The sequence below is a fragment of the Gekko japonicus genome, unplaced genomic scaffold (genome assembly GCF_001447785.1).
Source record: "Gekko japonicus isolate JY-2015 unplaced genomic scaffold, Gekko_japonicus_V1.1 scaffold2258, whole genome shotgun sequence".
NCBI lineage: Eukaryota > Metazoa > Chordata > Lepidosauria > Squamata > Gekkonidae > Gekko > Gekko japonicus.
The window spans coordinates 46084-63049 of record NW_015173742.1 but is presented as its reverse complement, the minus strand read 5'-3'; the positions used below and the strand labels follow the sequence as shown (position 1 = coordinate 63049).

The 16966-nt window shown below is 42.3% G+C and overlaps 1 protein-coding gene across 1 annotated transcript in view; it reads right to left on the bottom strand.

Annotated features, from left to right (window-relative positions):
- The window catches only part of LOC107120693 (cytoplasmic dynein 2 heavy chain 1-like), a gene marked incomplete at its 5' end in the record, with an annotated part of 76235 nt that overhangs the window by 14361 nt on the left and 44908 nt on the right, over positions 1 to 16966 (bottom strand). The window contains 2 exons of the mRNA XM_015423464.1: positions 9696 to 9785; positions 13253 to 13462. Coding sequence (XP_015278950.1) covers positions 9696 to 9785; positions 13253 to 13462 — 300 coding nt within the window. The remainder of the gene's footprint in view (positions 1 to 9695; positions 9786 to 13252; positions 13463 to 16966) is intronic.

Here is a 16966-nt window from a genome sequence, read left to right as displayed (position 1 = left end):
GATCCCCCAAACCATTTCTAGGAAACTATACGTTACATAAGGTAATCCAACAACCTTAAATAATCAAATATGGTAAAGAGAAAGCACTGTGGGATACAGAGTGTTGGACTGGATGGGCCTTTGGCCTGATCCAACATTGGCATCTCTTATGTTCTTAGAAAGGTAAAACACTAAGGAGGCACAGGGTCATCACCCCCCCCCAACCTCCTACAATCTATGCAGGCTTCCCAGCCCAAAGGTGGAAAGACTGCTTTTACTCTGCAACCACTGAAACGCAAAAAATCGTGGCACAGCAATATGCCCTACTGATATGCAGAAAAACTATTTATACTGAGGAAAACTATACTGGACCAATAAGACCCAAACTATAATCACCTGTCATTTAATTTATTCACTATGTCTCTTTTTCACTGAGACTCAAGGCTGTTTATAAAGTGTAAATTGATACAATGAACAGGATGAGACATCTAAGAAGGAATGTACTAGGGTTACAGACATTTAAAACAAGCACAGAATATTAGACATGATTCAGAATGCGGATATAGTGTAGAATAATGATATCATTAGGTATAATGCAGAAAAATGGTATTACATCAAAAGAAAAAAACGCAGTGACAGCACAATAATAAATGCAACAAATAGATAATATATCCCTTTCTTCCTGTCAAGTCGCAACCACCTTAAGGTGACCCTGTAGGGTTTTCAAGGCAAGAGATATTCGGGAGTGGTTTGCTATTGCCTGCCTCCACCTAGGAACCCTGGACTTCCTTGGTGGTCTCCCACCCAAATACTAACTAGGGCTGACCCTGCTTAGTTTCTAAGATCTGATAAGATCAGGCTAGCCTGGACCATCCAGGCCACAAAGAGAGCTGTAGTCCACAAGTCCCCTTTCTGTTGTAAATGTGTTTCTGAACCATTCCCTTATAGTATAGTCCTATACCCTTTATAAAAATGCCCTCCTGAACAATTCTATTTTATACACTTTATGGGATGACAGAAGTTGTTGTAAAACCTTAGTGTCGTAAAAACCTTGCTGCCAAATGCTGTATCAGCTGAGGCAAAATTGATATAATGATGAGCAAAAGTATGCGCTGATTTCCAAGTGGATACTGACTCTGTGCAGCAATGACCTTTGAAGACTCCCCACTCCAAGCCTGCTATACAGTAACTACCGTGTTTTCCCGAAAATAAGACACTGTCTTATATTTATTTTTTCTCAAGAAGACACACAAGGGCTTATACCACAAATGCATAGAAATCCTGCTAGGGCTTATTTTTTGGGTAGGTCTTATTTTCGGGGAAACAGGGTATGTGTCCCACGATTCATACTCCCAAAGAGTCGTCTTTAAAAGATACAAAGACTTTCTAGTAGCCTTTGTTCTAGACATATACAAGCTGTGTGCCTTTTTAATGTCTAAAGAATGCCATTCCTGCTCCAATGGGTGAGGTGAGAAACACTGGAAAAGAAGGAGGGTAAGACAATTTCCCCTGCCCTATGAAACACCACATTAACTTGAGGGATGAATGCAGGATCAGGCTGAACTGTCACTGCCTTTTTAGAGGGACGGTGAGACCCCTCTGGCTGAATCTCCGTATTCAGAGATGGAATCCCCAATCTTTGGGGGATCCCTGGAAAGTTGGTAATACAAGGGTCTGGCCTTTCCTTGCTTCCCTGGGCTACCCCCTCCCTTTGGTATTGTGCAGAGCAGGGAAGACTATGTGGTCAGAGGACAACACAGATTATTAGCCCAAATTAAACAATCTATTTAACTATCTACACAATTATGGAGCACACACACACTAAATAAATAAGGCACAACTGTAGGAGTAAGGGCATAAATCAACAGGGGTTAAACACAATAATCTTTCCCTGCACACAACACTCTAGATCTGGAGTTTGTGGGATCAGGATAGGATCTCTCCTTGGACTGGCTCTACTTCAGCCTCTCTCTCTCTTGCCCAAAAGAGCAGGGAAACTTCCATTCATTCCCCAGTCCAGCTGACTGTGGAGTGGCTGAATTTCTCCTCCCTCCCAGGGTTCCCCCACGTCTCTGGCTTTTGGCTTAGTTGGAGTCTATATTGATGCTGTCCCGCCCCAAGGTCCCTCTTTTCCTGCACTTTTTGGTGTAGCTCAGAAGTGTAGGCCAGCAGATGAGGAAGGCCCCTCTCTGGAACTACGGCTCAATTAAGCCTTCTGGGGGAACATTTTAAGCACACAGACGGCAGCCATCTTACAGATACAGATAACTGCCATTTCGTTACACCTACCAACAGCTACTGAGTGAAAAAAGTTAGTCTCAGACAGGAGGCAACTGTCTTCGTCAAGAGAGAAAGCCGTCTGCCAAGAAATTCTGAGAGGGCACAGTGGCTGAAGGAGTGGGCGGGGAAGAGAAGCAAACCCAGCACCCAGCCAATGGCACGCGAGTACTCTTGAGTGGTGGCTGGGCGGGACTCAGGCAACACAGCCAGTGGCTAGGGACATGTTCTGAGTGACAGATCATTCAGCCAACTCATTTTGGCGCCACATAGAATGTTGCCAGACTAAATTGCAAATATGTATAAGGATACAGAGGTCCTTATTAATGAAGAGAGGTTAAAATTCTGTGGTCAGATGTATGAACTCTAGATGTAGGTGGTGGTGGGGGGATACACAAATTCCTAATTTGCATTTTACTCCAGAAATGTGAAAAGATGAAGTGTTTATTATGCATAGTCTGTCACAGCTTTAGTGATCACCAAGCTACCCTTGAATCAATAACATAGCACTGAGTCATAATCAACTCATGGTGACCCCATCTGCGAGGCATTCAAGGCAAGAGATGGGCAGAGTTGATTTGCCTCTGCATGGCAAACCCTGTCTTCTTTAGTGATCACCCACTCATCCAAGTACTAACAGTGGCTGACCCTGCTTAGCTTCCCAACTCCGACAAGCTTGGGCTAAGTTGGGCTATTTGGGCAACTCTCTATATATGTAAAAGTAAAGGTAAAGGTTTTCCTTGCTCGAAAGCCAGTCGAATCCAACTCTAGGGTTGTGGTGCTCATCTCCATTTCCAAGCCGAAGAGCCAGCGCTGTCAAAAGACGTTTCCGTGGTCATGTGGCCGGCATGACTAAACGCCAAGGCACACGGAACGCTGTTACCTTCCCACCGAAGCGGTATCTATTTATCTACTTGCAATTTCTTGCTTTCGAACTGCTAGGTTGGCAGGAGCTGGAACCAGAGACGGGAGCTCACTCCATCATGCGGCACCCTGGGTCTCGAACTGCTGAACTACCGACCTTCCAACCTGCAGTTCAGCGTATATATCTCATGTGAAGGGAAAAGATGGCCTAAATCCTGCCTTTTCCTTATACCTTTACATGCATTCATTCTTCCCCATCAATATCTCATGTGAAGTTAAAAGATGATCTAAATCCTGCCTTTTCCTTATGCCTTTACATGCATTCATTCTTCCCCATCAACATATAGTATCCTATTTTTTTATTTTTTTAAAAACTCTGCTGAAAAGTCCTCAAGTTGTTTCTTGCCTGTCTCTTTCTGTGGTTTGTAAGTAATTATCTCTTTGGCTCCAGGCTTTCAGCTCGTTGATGCAGGTTTCACTGAAGGAGGCAAAACTGGTACCCATCCCATCCAGCCAGTCTCTTGTATTTAAACATCTCCTCATCTGATGCCAGGTAGAACTAGAACTTTTTCAGCTAGTGTTATCAGAAGCTTTGTCTTGAAGGCTCCAGTTAATTCTCTTATCCCACCTCTCGCATGGGCTGGCCCAACACATGACAATTTCTCACATGGTCTGGCCCAACAAGTCAGGAAACTTCATCATACATACATTTCTCTCCTGCAAAATATGGCTGATCTCCTGGCACTGAATCATAGTTGGAGAAGCTGCTGAAACTATAATACTGCTAAATAAACTGTAATTTGTTTTTTCTGTCACAGTGTCAAAACATATCACTATGCCCTTTCTCCCAACCACAGCCATGTAATCGGGTGACCTTTAAATATGCCACAACACAGATTATGAATGCTCATCCCAGACACTTAAGACTGAGCTGGATTCTTCTCTCTTTTTTTGTTTCTACATTCATTAGCAATGTATTGGCCAATGCTGCATGCTTTTGATGATTTAACAACAGTTTTTCGTACAGCAGTTATCTCATTCCCATTAGAAGGATGGGAGCTTGCAAATTGTTCACTTATCCAAATGTCATGGAGTTATTTTACAATCTGCATTTAATAAATTCATTTTAGTTGCATCTTCAAATAAATATTAAAGAAAGTTATGGGAAAGCACTTGCATTCAATCAAATTCTAGGAGACTAAAACGGTTGACAATCATATTTTGTCTTCATTGAAGTCAGAAATAATTATTTGGTAATTTATGTTTTCATAAATTCAAAGAGCTTAGCTAGGAAGTTGAACACAATTTTGAATAGCCAACCCCTGACATTGATACCAAGAAAAAAGAGATTTAACCTCAACCCAAATGCTTGTACTGATCGTGCTGGGTTAGCGATTTTCCCAACACCCTTTATGACATAGCTTTACAGCACAAAGGTTTTCTTTTTTTGGGGGGGGGGAACCTGATGTCCTTGTGGCACAGTAAGGAGGAGTGTGACCACAGCGATACACTATATTTCTTTAATGATGTAAACCAGGTATCAGCCAGCATGATGTAGTGGTTACTGTACAGAGTCACAATAACCCTATCAGTTTGGTTAGGATGAGACTAGTGTGTGGTCACACAGCAAGCTTCCATAACAGAATGGGAAGCCGCACTCTGCCATATGAAAGCTTGCTGGGCAACCATGGGCCAGTCCTATACACTCAGATTAACTTACCTCATAGGGTTGTTGTGAGGATAAAATGGAAGACACTGGGGAGAACAGAGGGGTATAAATGAACTAAGTAAATACATTGTCTAAAGATCTATGGTTGGCTCCAAGACTCAATACATATGTGATTGATGATATTCACAGAAGAAAAGCTGCAATTCTTCATGAGATGGTAGGCTCATGTGATGGGCCACTTGTGGGACAATTATTTGCACAGAATAGCTGACTGGATATTTGAAACCAAGTGACACTGTCTAAGGCTGCTGCCACTCTGGGCTCACTCTCTTTGCCAGAAGAGGTGGGCAGATGCTGTACATGAACTGATTGTGCCAAGAGGGCTGCCGTATTGGATATGATAAGCATGTGACTGAAGGAAGGGTTGTGGATAGCAGAGTTGTGTGAGTATGTAAACCTCTTTCCTAACCTTCCCCCTCGTTATTACTTCTAACGAGGGATGAATGGTCAAACAATCAGAAAAAGAGTAGCACGAAACAAAACCAAGGACCCAAACTAGGCAGGTTTGTCTCAGGATTCAGAGCTCATGCTCCCTTTCCTGGTTAGCCACTGGTTTGATGGCTCTGATTTCTAAGTCCTGCATCATTTTGGAGGGCTGGTAGTGTTTGGAGGGACTGTTGTGGATGGGGGAAACAAACAAACAAACACCCAAGAAACCAATGCTGTGTTTTCAGGCAATGGCTTTTGTAGCCAAAGATATTCGATCCTCTGCTGGTTCAGCTTGCATCTTGGTTGTCAGTTGCAGTCAGTGAGGCAGCTGTTTGACATGCTGCTTCCCTGCCTCTGAACGCTTTGGATGTAACCATCTGCATGGTTACACGCTGCTTTCTGCTGCCCCCCTCCACCACCCATCTACCCCCAGGGATGTGGCATCTCCTCCAGTGAATAAAAATATTCAGTTTGAGGACAGTTTGTCCACAGGCAACCACAAGCTGATTTGTTACGTTAGATTCTTCTAAATCGACTGAACTCTGCTTAGGAAGGCCCTTTTGTTGACTGAGGAACAATTTGGCCCTCTCATCCTGTAGTGCCCATGGCTATCATACCAGGGGTCATCTCATGTGTAAACAAGGATGCCTGCCTGGCAATTGTGTGATGAATTTCTCAGCATCTGCTGCTCTAACACCAATTAGGAGATTATGGACCTGTCCAATGAACTTTGGAAGCAACCTGAATCCTGCGAGTGCCTATACTCAGAACTCTGCAAAAGCTCCAGATGGACCTTGCTTGATGACTGACAGACAAGGATGGCTTTAGAAGTCAGAAAAATCCCTCCCCTAGTGCCACAGAGTTTTAGCCTGCCTAGGCTTGGATCATGGGAGGCAAAGCAATGCAAAGCTTGGGACAGGAAAACAGGAGCTGAGGATGGGGTGGATGAAAATCCAGAGGAAAAAGCCAGCAGAACAGAGGCTGGAGTGGTACTGAAGCATGCACTCCCAGCCACGGTTGCAGAGAAGGATAGAGGATGCTGGGAGGTCAGAAACCACGACAATCAGGAGCTGGGAGCAGATGTTACAAAGAAAGCCAGAAGTCGGATGCTAGGATGACAGAAGCTGACACAACCCAGGAGCCAAGGTCTTGAGAGAAGACAGAGGCAGCAAGTAGGAGAGTACTAGCAACAGAGCCCCAGGATAAGCAAGGAGGTTTCGCTGGGGCTTTACAGCTGGTTTCTGCTCCAGGGAGCCAATGGCTGAGTTTATAGGCAGAGTCCTCCCCCAAGGGCCTTCCTATAGCCCCTGGAACCAGCTCACACTGTAGATGCTGCACCTCACCACATGGGGCAGCAGTACTCGTCCCAAGGCTGGCCAGTTCAAAGCCCCAAAGTCCCTGGCAGTCTCCAACCAGGAGATGCTATTTTTGTAAATGAAGACTGGATTTTGGACACCAGTGAAAGAACAGATAATAGCACGAACCATTCCTGACAGCATAAACTTGACTAAAAAGAACTGTGCTGAAATGGAGAATCAAAGTGGTATACACAAAGCGCTATTGTCACAGAGTTTTTGCAAAGTTTAATGAAATTTCATGCCTGTGAAGTGGCCTAATGTATCTAATAATCCATGGCAATACAGAAAGGCTGAAATGTTAATTTGCTGGTGCATTCTTCATCTCAGTGTACGTTCCCAAGGGTAAAGCTATTCTACATGGAAGAATTAAATTAAAATCCTCTTTATTATAGAACTTCCTAATACAATATGCCTCATCTACAGAGAATTCTAGGGAGCCTATTAAAGGAATGAATTTCTAAGCTGGTAACAGTAATAAACTTTTGACTACAGTATTTGTCATGTTCTATGGATAAATCTTTCTATCTGTGTGAAGCTCTGTTTTTGCAAAAAGAATCAGACTGAATATAATCAGCTGTTTTGGAATGCACTATAAGTGTTATTTGGTTATTTTAAAAACGTAGTTTTTCTACGACATATTTTCTTCTGTTTAAATGTGTCACAATATTTCTCTAGTTCTGCGAAATTCCTTGAAAAGATAGCTAGTAAATGCATAGGAGTTAAAGGATCAATGGGCTTGAATAATCTTTCTAAATCAAACCTATTTGTCACAGATAAGATGAAAAATAGCATTGTGGGCTGTGAAGAGTGTTCTAGGCCAAAAGGTATCATGCTGAGGGGCATTTAATTTTACCTAAATATTCAGGGCGACAATACAATCAAATACCCTGTAATAATACAGGCATAAAGTTTTACAGAGATGTGTGTGTATGTATGCAAGAAAACAGAAACACACACACACACACACTCTTCTGATTTCTTAGACTTGCAGATTTTAATTTGGTATGATACATTTTCCTATTATATAATGACTCAGACATCTGCCGCCTGAAATAAGAGCTACAATGCAACACAAAAGAATTGAGCAATTCGTGTTAGCGCTCTAATCTGAAAATAATCCAGTAATTTCTGTGTTATTTCTAACTAGGGGCTCTGCCCTTGCTTGCAGTGCTGATTTAACCATCACTCAGCTGACCTCAAGCTTAGTATCTAGCCAGCTATTAAAAAGGACCCTTCTGGCTCCATGAAGCTCTATAAAATCCCAAAGACTCTGAGCTTGCTCTTCACTCTGGCCATCTGGACTCCACTGGAGAGGAACCTGCCTGGCTGAGCTTCTCGTCCTTTCCCCTGCACTGCTGCTTTTCAGGACCTGACCTCCTGCCTCTCTTTGGAATCTGTTTACCTGCTCCTGGTCCTTCTGCCTTTCAGGAGCTGATAATGGAACCTGACCACTGCCCTACTGGCATCTTTTCCCAGTTGACTGATAGCTTTCTTCCTCCAGGATCCTAGCCTCTGATGCTTGGGGCTAGCTCTAGAGTCCCCGAGGCAGAAGGAGTTGTGAAAAGACTGAATAACGATTAACAACTGACGATCCCTTTGCCTGGATCAGTATGTTGCCATGAATACAAAATATGACCCTGGGCAAGCCACTGTTCTATCAGTCTCAGCCCCTTTATTTTATTTTATTTATGAAGAAGAAGAGTTGGATTTATACCAGGGGAGAAAAAACGGGGGGGGGGCGGACTTAACCCTGAAACTTGGGAACCAGAACCTAAAGAGGTAAGTCAAACAGAAAAGAGGGCCAACAATAAAAACTTAATGTATATAATATAAAAAAATATATGTATTTATTAGCAAAGAATTTAAAAACATATAAGGGCCCAATCACACCTCATGTAAAAATACCAAAATCTTACACACAAGGACCAATGGACTTGACCTGACGCATTTCGGCCTGTACACCCTGCCCTTCACTTGGAGTCTCAGAGCAGCTTACAATCTTCTTCCCTTCCTCTCCTCACAACTGATACCCTATGAGGTAGGTGGGGCTGAGAGTGCTCTGAGAGAACTGCTCTAGAGAGAACAGCTCTCAGAGAACTTGTGGCTGACCCAAGGTCACCCAGCTGGCTGCATGTAGAGGAGTGGGGAATCAAACCCGGTTCTCCAGATTAGAGTCTGCCGTTCTTAACCACTACACCAAACTGGCTCTCTTTATAGTCCACCTTCCTCACAGGGAGTCAAGGCAGATTACACATCGTGAGTCAGTACGATCAACAAAATGGAACACTCAATAAACTAATGCATTGGGATATTAGAAGTCTGGAACCACCAGAGAGAAACAGAAATATAAAATAAGTATTAAAATGACACATTAAGCAGTCCAGAAATTACATAACAGGATCCTACATACAATACGTTATATACAGCAGTAAAGCCCACAAGTCCCAATCATTTACCATTTTGTACTGTACACAGCTTTATTACCTGTGCAAAAAAGCCGTCCTGAAATGTTCAGTTTTACATAGTTTGCGGAAGGTGAAGAGAGTGGGAGCTTTCCCGACCTCCTCTGGCAGGCCATTCCACAAGGCAGAGCAGTATATGGAATATGGGGACAATGCCTGCCTAGTGTGCCAAGTTTTTGTAAGGATTACCAAGATAATGCATGCAAGATGCTTTGAATACTATGGAAAACAGCACTCCATAAAAGCTAATGTTCTTCCAGTACCACTGATAGAAATGCATCATTATACGAGGGAATCCATTATTACCATTGGAAAGCTGTGCACAATCAGTGATGAGTCACCGCAATCACAGCACAGAAGTTCAGGTTCATATAAAGTGATGAAACTGTCAACACTCCAACTGCCTGTGGCTGGCACAGGAAGACAGAGAGACACGAGAATGCCTGCTAAGCCCAATTACAGTTTATCTTTCTTGTGCCAGTAGCCAGCCTGGGGTTTTCTTTCAAAGAAGAAAGGTGGGGATATAAACATACATAAAACGCACATGAATGTTAAAATGATTCAAATGCTAATTCTTAGTGAAGTAGAAAACCGTACCTGGATAGCGAGCGTTCGAGCAACGACAGCTCTGAGATATTGTAAAGGATCTTCTGGACCTTCCCACTTGCTCTGCCAAGCGAGGGGGCACTGAAATAAAGAAACGGTAAGTGGCCACAGGATCACACTATCGCTATGGTCATTCATTGTAAAATGTTTAGGAAAATTACACAGGAGGTTTTTTTAAAAAAGGCACATATACTGCAAAGGCACAGACTTGCGAGCCCCCTGCCCCTGTCCCTTTGGGATGGTCCCCGGGAGGCTGGGAATCCCTGCAGCAGCCCCAAGTCTTTGCCTAGCGACACCACCCCTTCCCTTACACCCAAGGGTTACCAAAAACAAACTGGTTATCACCCAATGGATATCACCATCAGCAGTTCTGAGAGCCTCTCCTGCTAAATGGAGCTGGATGTCTTGCACACGGTACCTCCATTGCTGTTTAGAGGTTGACTTGTTGACTTGTCTAGTTGACTTGTCTACCTGGTTGACTTGTCTACCACACTCCAGGGATGGTGAGTTTACTCTCTGCCCCTCCCTGCGACTGCACTTCAGACAGCACAACCAAATAGGTGTGGTGTGCTTCCAGGGTTCAGGCTTAGAGCATTCAAAATATAAGAAAGTTTGAGCCGGCCTTGGCTGGGAGGACAGGGTATAAATTTGAAAAAAGAAATAAATAAGAATAATACACATGGTCTGCTCAGTAGAAAAGAGTAAGAGTCCAGTAGCACCTTAAAGACTAATAAAATTTGTGGTACGGTATGAGCTCTTTGTGAGTCACTGCTCACTTCTTAGTGAGATTTTATTAGTCTTTAAGGTACTACTGGACTCTTACTCTTTTCTACTACTACAGACTAACACAGCAACCCATCACGGTCTGTCCAGGCATTCAGATTGATCAATGGTACAAAGCAAAAGTAAAAACTTGCAACCCACTTTCCCTGTGCTTTGTGGTGGTGGTGGAAAGGGTCATCAAGTTGCAGCCGACTAATGGTGACCCCATACGGTTTCAAGGCAAGGGATGAACAGAGGTGGTTTGCTATTGTCTACCTCTGCGTAGCAACCCTGGACTTCCCTGGTGGTCTTCCATCCAAGTACTAACCAGGATCTAGACTTCTGTGATCTGGTGACAGTGGGCTAGCCTGGGCCACCCAGGTCAGGGACTATACTTTTTCATTTTATTTATTAAATTTCGACCCCGCCCTCCCCACGAATGGGCTCAGATACTTGGTACCTATCCTAAACAATGTTTAAACAGGCCATTTTAGTATTACTTAAAGTTGCAGTAATTTAAATTTTCCTTGGTTTTCATGCTTGGGACTGTATAGTTTAGAGTCCACATCAGCAGGTCAAGGGTATAATCACTTTTAACTTCCATTTATAACTTTAGATTTCATAAATATGTCAAATAATGCAATGTTATATGCTAAGTAAGTCATACCCTGACCTGGATAGCCCAGGCTGGCCCAATCGTGTCAGATCTTGGAACTTAAGCAGGGTCAGGCCTGGCTAGTATTTGGATGGAAGATTTCCAAGGAATACTAGGGTTGGGACACGGAGGCAGGCAGTGGCAAACCACCTCTGGAATATCTCTTGCCTTGAAAACCCTACAGGGTCACCATAAATCAGCTGTGACTCGATGGCAAAAACCAACAAGAAGTTATAAATGATGCCTTTATGTTGTTAAGGCAGTAAAATTATTTTAAGCTTGATAGGATAATTTTTCTCCAAACTTCCATTTTTTCCACCAAAAAACCCACAACAAACCCTTCAAAATTTCTGGAAATTCTACATCTTTACCCTTGAGTAAGGCAACCTCAATATTTGCATCTAGATTCATTCACTCTGTAAGCTGAGGCTTTATACCGGTTGAAGCGCCTTTCTTCTTACCAGGAAAGGATTGAAAATCTGCACTGCCAAGTCTCAAAATGTCTCAAGGGGAGACAGACAGTAAGGCTTTCTACACCTCTCTGGCTCTGCGACATGTTTACATACAGAAAAAGCTGTGTTATCAGGCACTTTGTTATTTGGACAACTCAGTTTACTGGCATCTGTCACGGCTAGCAATATGTCTGGAGGCAAAAGGCCCATCCCCACGTTTACCTGTCACTACAGGGAGGTGGGAGGAAAACCTAGTGCCTGAAAGGCTCACTGGCATCAATTTGCTCTTTCACTCAGGGCTGAAGTTCCCAGCAAAGACAAGCAACAAGCCAGGCCCTTTTGCAGGCACTGCTGTCTGCAGTGAGGGCAGCTGCAAATCTGGAACTAGCAGTTTGGCTGGACCAGCTAGACCTTCGGATTACCTGGAAGGCTCACAGAGGAATGTGTTGGGCCACTCTCCCTTCTACCATTTCACTACAAGGTTTCCGCCTGGACCCTCCCCCTCACACCACTGTCATCCAACTAGGCGAAAACAACCTGTTGTGCTGGAAGGGGGCTGATCTCACCATCTCCATGGCTGCAAACTTACGGACTCATCTCCAGACTTACTGCAGACTCCATGGCTGCAGACTTACGGACTCAAATGCAATGCTGCGGTGGTCTGAGCTTCTGGAGCGTCCGAAGTGGCACAGGGCCATCTTGCCAGACTAAGCAGACCTGGCCAGATAGAAAGTCCAGCAATGCAACATGGCCAACCATTAAATCCGCAGGTGGCCTCTTGATTCAGGATCCAAAAATGTTGTTCTAACAGGCTGCCCTCCTCAGGGCTGATGGCGTCCATCTCTCTGAGTGGGGTGGGATATTTGGATCCAATGGTTTGCAACAGGTTGCTTTGCTGGCTGCAGTCATAGGAGCTTTGACAGGAGCTGGGTGGGTGGCCTGGCTCTTGTGGCAGTTTGGGCACTGGGACAAATCCATTGGTGGGAGAGACTGTTCCTGTGAGCTTGTGTCCCCTTTTTGGGGGACTCCCTTAAAGGGTCTTAGGGGTGGAGCCATTCAGCGGTGTGGCCAGCTCAGGGGCTGTCAGCTGGTTCTTACTATCAGGTGGCAAGGGAACAATTGGCTTGTGCCCATGTGGGATCCTGGGGTGCCACTCTGTAGGCAGGCTGAGGGGATGGAGATGGGTCACCTGATGCTGGATCCATCCCCGTACTGTGCCAATGCTCCTGTGGCTGTATTCAATAAAGCTGCGGCCTATTTTCCCCAATCAGTGTGTGTTGGTGTTCTCCCTTGCCCCTACTCCCTTTCCTTGCCCTGGGCCCACAAACACATTCATAATGGTTTGTCTTCTTTCATGCATCAGCAAACAGGAAAACAAAACCAAACCCTGTATTCACCAGTATCTGATCACTGGCAGTTCTCATTCCCTTTGAGCACCGGATAATATAGCTTTAACTCTATATATTTCAATGGTAGGTGTAACAAACATTCCTGTTTCCACAATGACATTCCAGGGTTTTGAACAAATGATCTCTTGCAGTTTTAAACCAAAAGTCTAAAAAAAGAGAGACAACATATGCCCATTGTCGGAATTAGTTGGCTTTGGTCCAGGATCATCATATTCACATGATGAAAATTCAGTGTATCATTTACACAAAGAATGGTAAATAAATCCTTACCTTCTGATTTAATAAAGCACTTGCTAATTGTTGTACTTCTGAACTCAGCAGCGAGGTACCTCTGATTACTTTACTGAGAGCAGCAAGGGATTGATGGACACTCTGAACTAAGCGGATGGCATTGAACTGTTCCAGAATAATGAATGAAAGAATTGGGGATCCTTGCCGTTCGGTAGGGGGAGACACCTTTTGATGAATCAGACTGGAATTCTAAAAGAAAAAGGCAAGCCATTCAGTTAATGAACAAAAGCAAGGAGCCATGATTTATAAAACGTTTTTCTTAGAAACACTGCAGAGGTGCACACATCAGGCCTTTTTATTGTTTCTCTTTTTCAGCTGCTTCCACAATGAGTTTTCTAATTCAAGAGTATCATCTGCTTCTAAAACTATATTTGGTGGTTGTCATGGAAGGAGCTGAAAGGGAAATTCACTACATATTCACACATAACATGGCTTGCAGACGTGAATTCTGCTGCTGCTTTTGTAATTTAAATACAAAGTGCTATATGTTGGGGGCTTTAATGGAAATACTGCATTTTCTTAATAGTTTTCCAGTGGCCAAAGCAGTCCAATTGATTCTGATCATTATTTAATATTTGTACTATTTTGCAGTCTAATCACTTTGGCTGGCATGTATTTTCAGACAGCGAGGTCTTCAAAATTTCAAAAACAAGTTAGCATATACTCGAATCACTTGTCATATGCCTGATACAGGAACGAGGATAAAGCAGCTCGTTTTTCTTCTTCCTTCATTCTTAGGCTGGTAATGTCTGAAACCCTTTGCAACCCAAAGAATCACTGAACGTAGACAATTCACTTATCTTTGGGTCTACCAAGGGAACCAATCTACATACATCTAACATTTGTGAAAAGAAGAGTTAAAAAGATTCATAAGTAGATGAGTAAAACAGAACTGGTACTATGCAAGACTCTACCATTCATTACTCCAGTTGAAACTGAATTGTATAGTAAGTCAGTCAGTTCAGAGCTGCAATGTGGGAGATTATGATAAGTGGGAGGCATTTAACACTTTTCCCTGTGTGGCTTTGCTGAGCAAAAATGTCCTATATCCTGGACCCTTGTTAGCTATAGAAGTAAAAATAGATAGGCAAAGAGTCAGTGCCTGCCTTTCTCTCCCTTCCAGGACTAATAATGGGAATGAGGGATCAAACTTGATTAGAAAAGTAAATAGCAATGTTTGGGAGACTGGTGAACCCCCCCCCCCCTTACACACCATAGCCTGATCCAAATCAGAGCCCCATATAGTTACGTCAAAAAATTCTGAGAAGATGTAATTGTAGATTTCCCAAAGATACATATGTGCTGGCTGTCAGTGTCTTGAACTGCTCCTTCCCTTGAGTCTTAGCTGCGTAGCTGCCCTCAGACATTTACTAGCCCCCAATCTAATTTGTACCTGGGGTAAAAATGTAACATGAATATTTAAAAGTTAAAAACTATTACAGCAAGGAATATTAACTTTATGGGATGCTTAGACCTGTAATTTTGGTAAATTTTACTTAGGACCACTGAATATATTACATTTTTCAGCTGTGTTTTCAACAAAGGACAAATTAGGCAACAGTGAATTTATAAACACATGTATACTTATCAGGTTACTCTTGGTGGCTGCAGGACCCTGTTTAGTATACATTTGGTGTCAAACCCAGGTTTATATATACATAATGTGTAAAATTATCCTTAAAGTTATGATTCAGAGTCTGCACTTGAAATGTTGATGGGTTAAACTTAACACATATCAAAAAGACAAGAACGAATATTTAAATAGCCTGTAATAAGAGAATTATACTGGAGGAATTTGAAACATATATTTTGGGAAAACATCTGAATCTGTAGTTTACTGCAGCTAATTAGTGCTTCCTCTTCAATAATCAATGTTCCTAAATTCTCACAACTCTGCAAATTGCTCAACTAAAACCATCAGCAGAAAATTACTTCTAACATAATTTTCTCAGGATCATGATTTCTTCCAAAATCAAGCCGCAAAATCATACAGATAATGAAAAAGAAATTAGACAGAGTAAAAGTCTTTACATAAGTGATCAGTTTATAGCAATCTATTTTTATTGATATATAGACATACAGCTGCAGAATTCATTTTCTCTAACTGATTTTGAGGTGGTTCTTACAGTATGATGGGAACACATGAAGCTGTCTTCTACTGAAACAGATCACTGGTCCATCAAGGTCAGTATTATGTACTCAGACTGGCAGCAGCTCTCCAGAGTTTCAGGCAAAAGTGTTTTGCATCACCTATAACCTGATCCTTTGAACTAGAAGATGTCAAGGATTGAACCTGTGATCATCTGCATGCCAGGCAGATGCTCTACCACTGAGCGATGCCCAGTCCCCAAGTGAAAGTATTAAATAACTGTTCATGCCAATAGCAGTGAAATCTGGGAACACACATGAATTCACAGCATTCTTCAACAAAAAATTTTAAAAATCAAATGAGCAATTTGTTCTCTGCACATTTGTAGAACCACTCAGAATATATAATATGCATAGCACTTCAGAAATTTATACTTTTACTGTATTACATAAAGCCTGTTCCTGTTCAGAAATTTAAGCGCCTATGCACAAAGCATGTGGGCCAATTAAAAAACCCTCCCAAATTATCAAATATTTAAAATAAATGAATAAACAAGTAAAAATGAAAAAAGAGAACAAAACTCAACCCCCAGGTTTAGATGGTACGTACAGGCTAACTTTAAGAGCAGAAAACATAAATTTAACTACAGAGAGTGTAACTCCCTTATTGCTATCAGCCAAGAGGAATAAAAGGTGAAAATCATGCAAAATTACAAAAAGTATTAAGAAAAAAGACTTGCACCAAGAGAACAACAGAAAAGGAAGAACAAGCGATCTGTTCCACATGATCCAAAAAATCAAAGAGAAATTTAAAGCACAGTTAGGTATGCTGAAATATCAACACAGAAATACAGTTACTGAAGAGAAAAAATAAATATGAGAACAATACACTGAAGAACTATACAGAAGAAATGAAAGGATGACAGATTCCTTCAAAGAAAAACCTTTTGAAGAAGTACCTGCAGTTTTAGAAAATGATGCGAAAGTTGCACTCAAAGCAATTGGGAGAAACAAATCACCAGGAATAGATGGGCTGTCAGTAGAGCTATTTCAATCCACAGAAATGCTGTCTATCAAAACTTAACAAGAATATACCAACAAGTATAGAAAACAAAACAATGGCCCAACAGGCTGGAAACGCTCAATCTATATTCCAATTCCAAAAAAGGAGATGTCAAAGACCGCAGCAACTACCAGACCATCGCATTTACTCTGTGAGTAACTTGATACTTACACAAAAGTCTGTTACCATATATGGAAGAAGAAATGCCAGATATTCAAGATGGATTCAGAAAAGGGGCACTAGAGACTACATTGTTAATATAAGATGGTCACTGGAGCATATGAGAGCATTTCAGAAGAAAATCAGCTTATGTTTCACAGATTACAGCAAAGCTTTTGACTATGTTGATCACAAAAAGTTATGGTTGGTTTTAAAAGAAATGGGTGTGCTTTGATGCACAACCTGTACTCTAGACAAGAGTAAAAATGGAATAAAAATTGGTGGAAGGAACATAAACAATTTATATGCAAATGATACTACATTACTGGTAGAAAATAGTGAAGAGGAAGTGACTACTGCTGAAGGTTAAAGTGTTGTTGTTC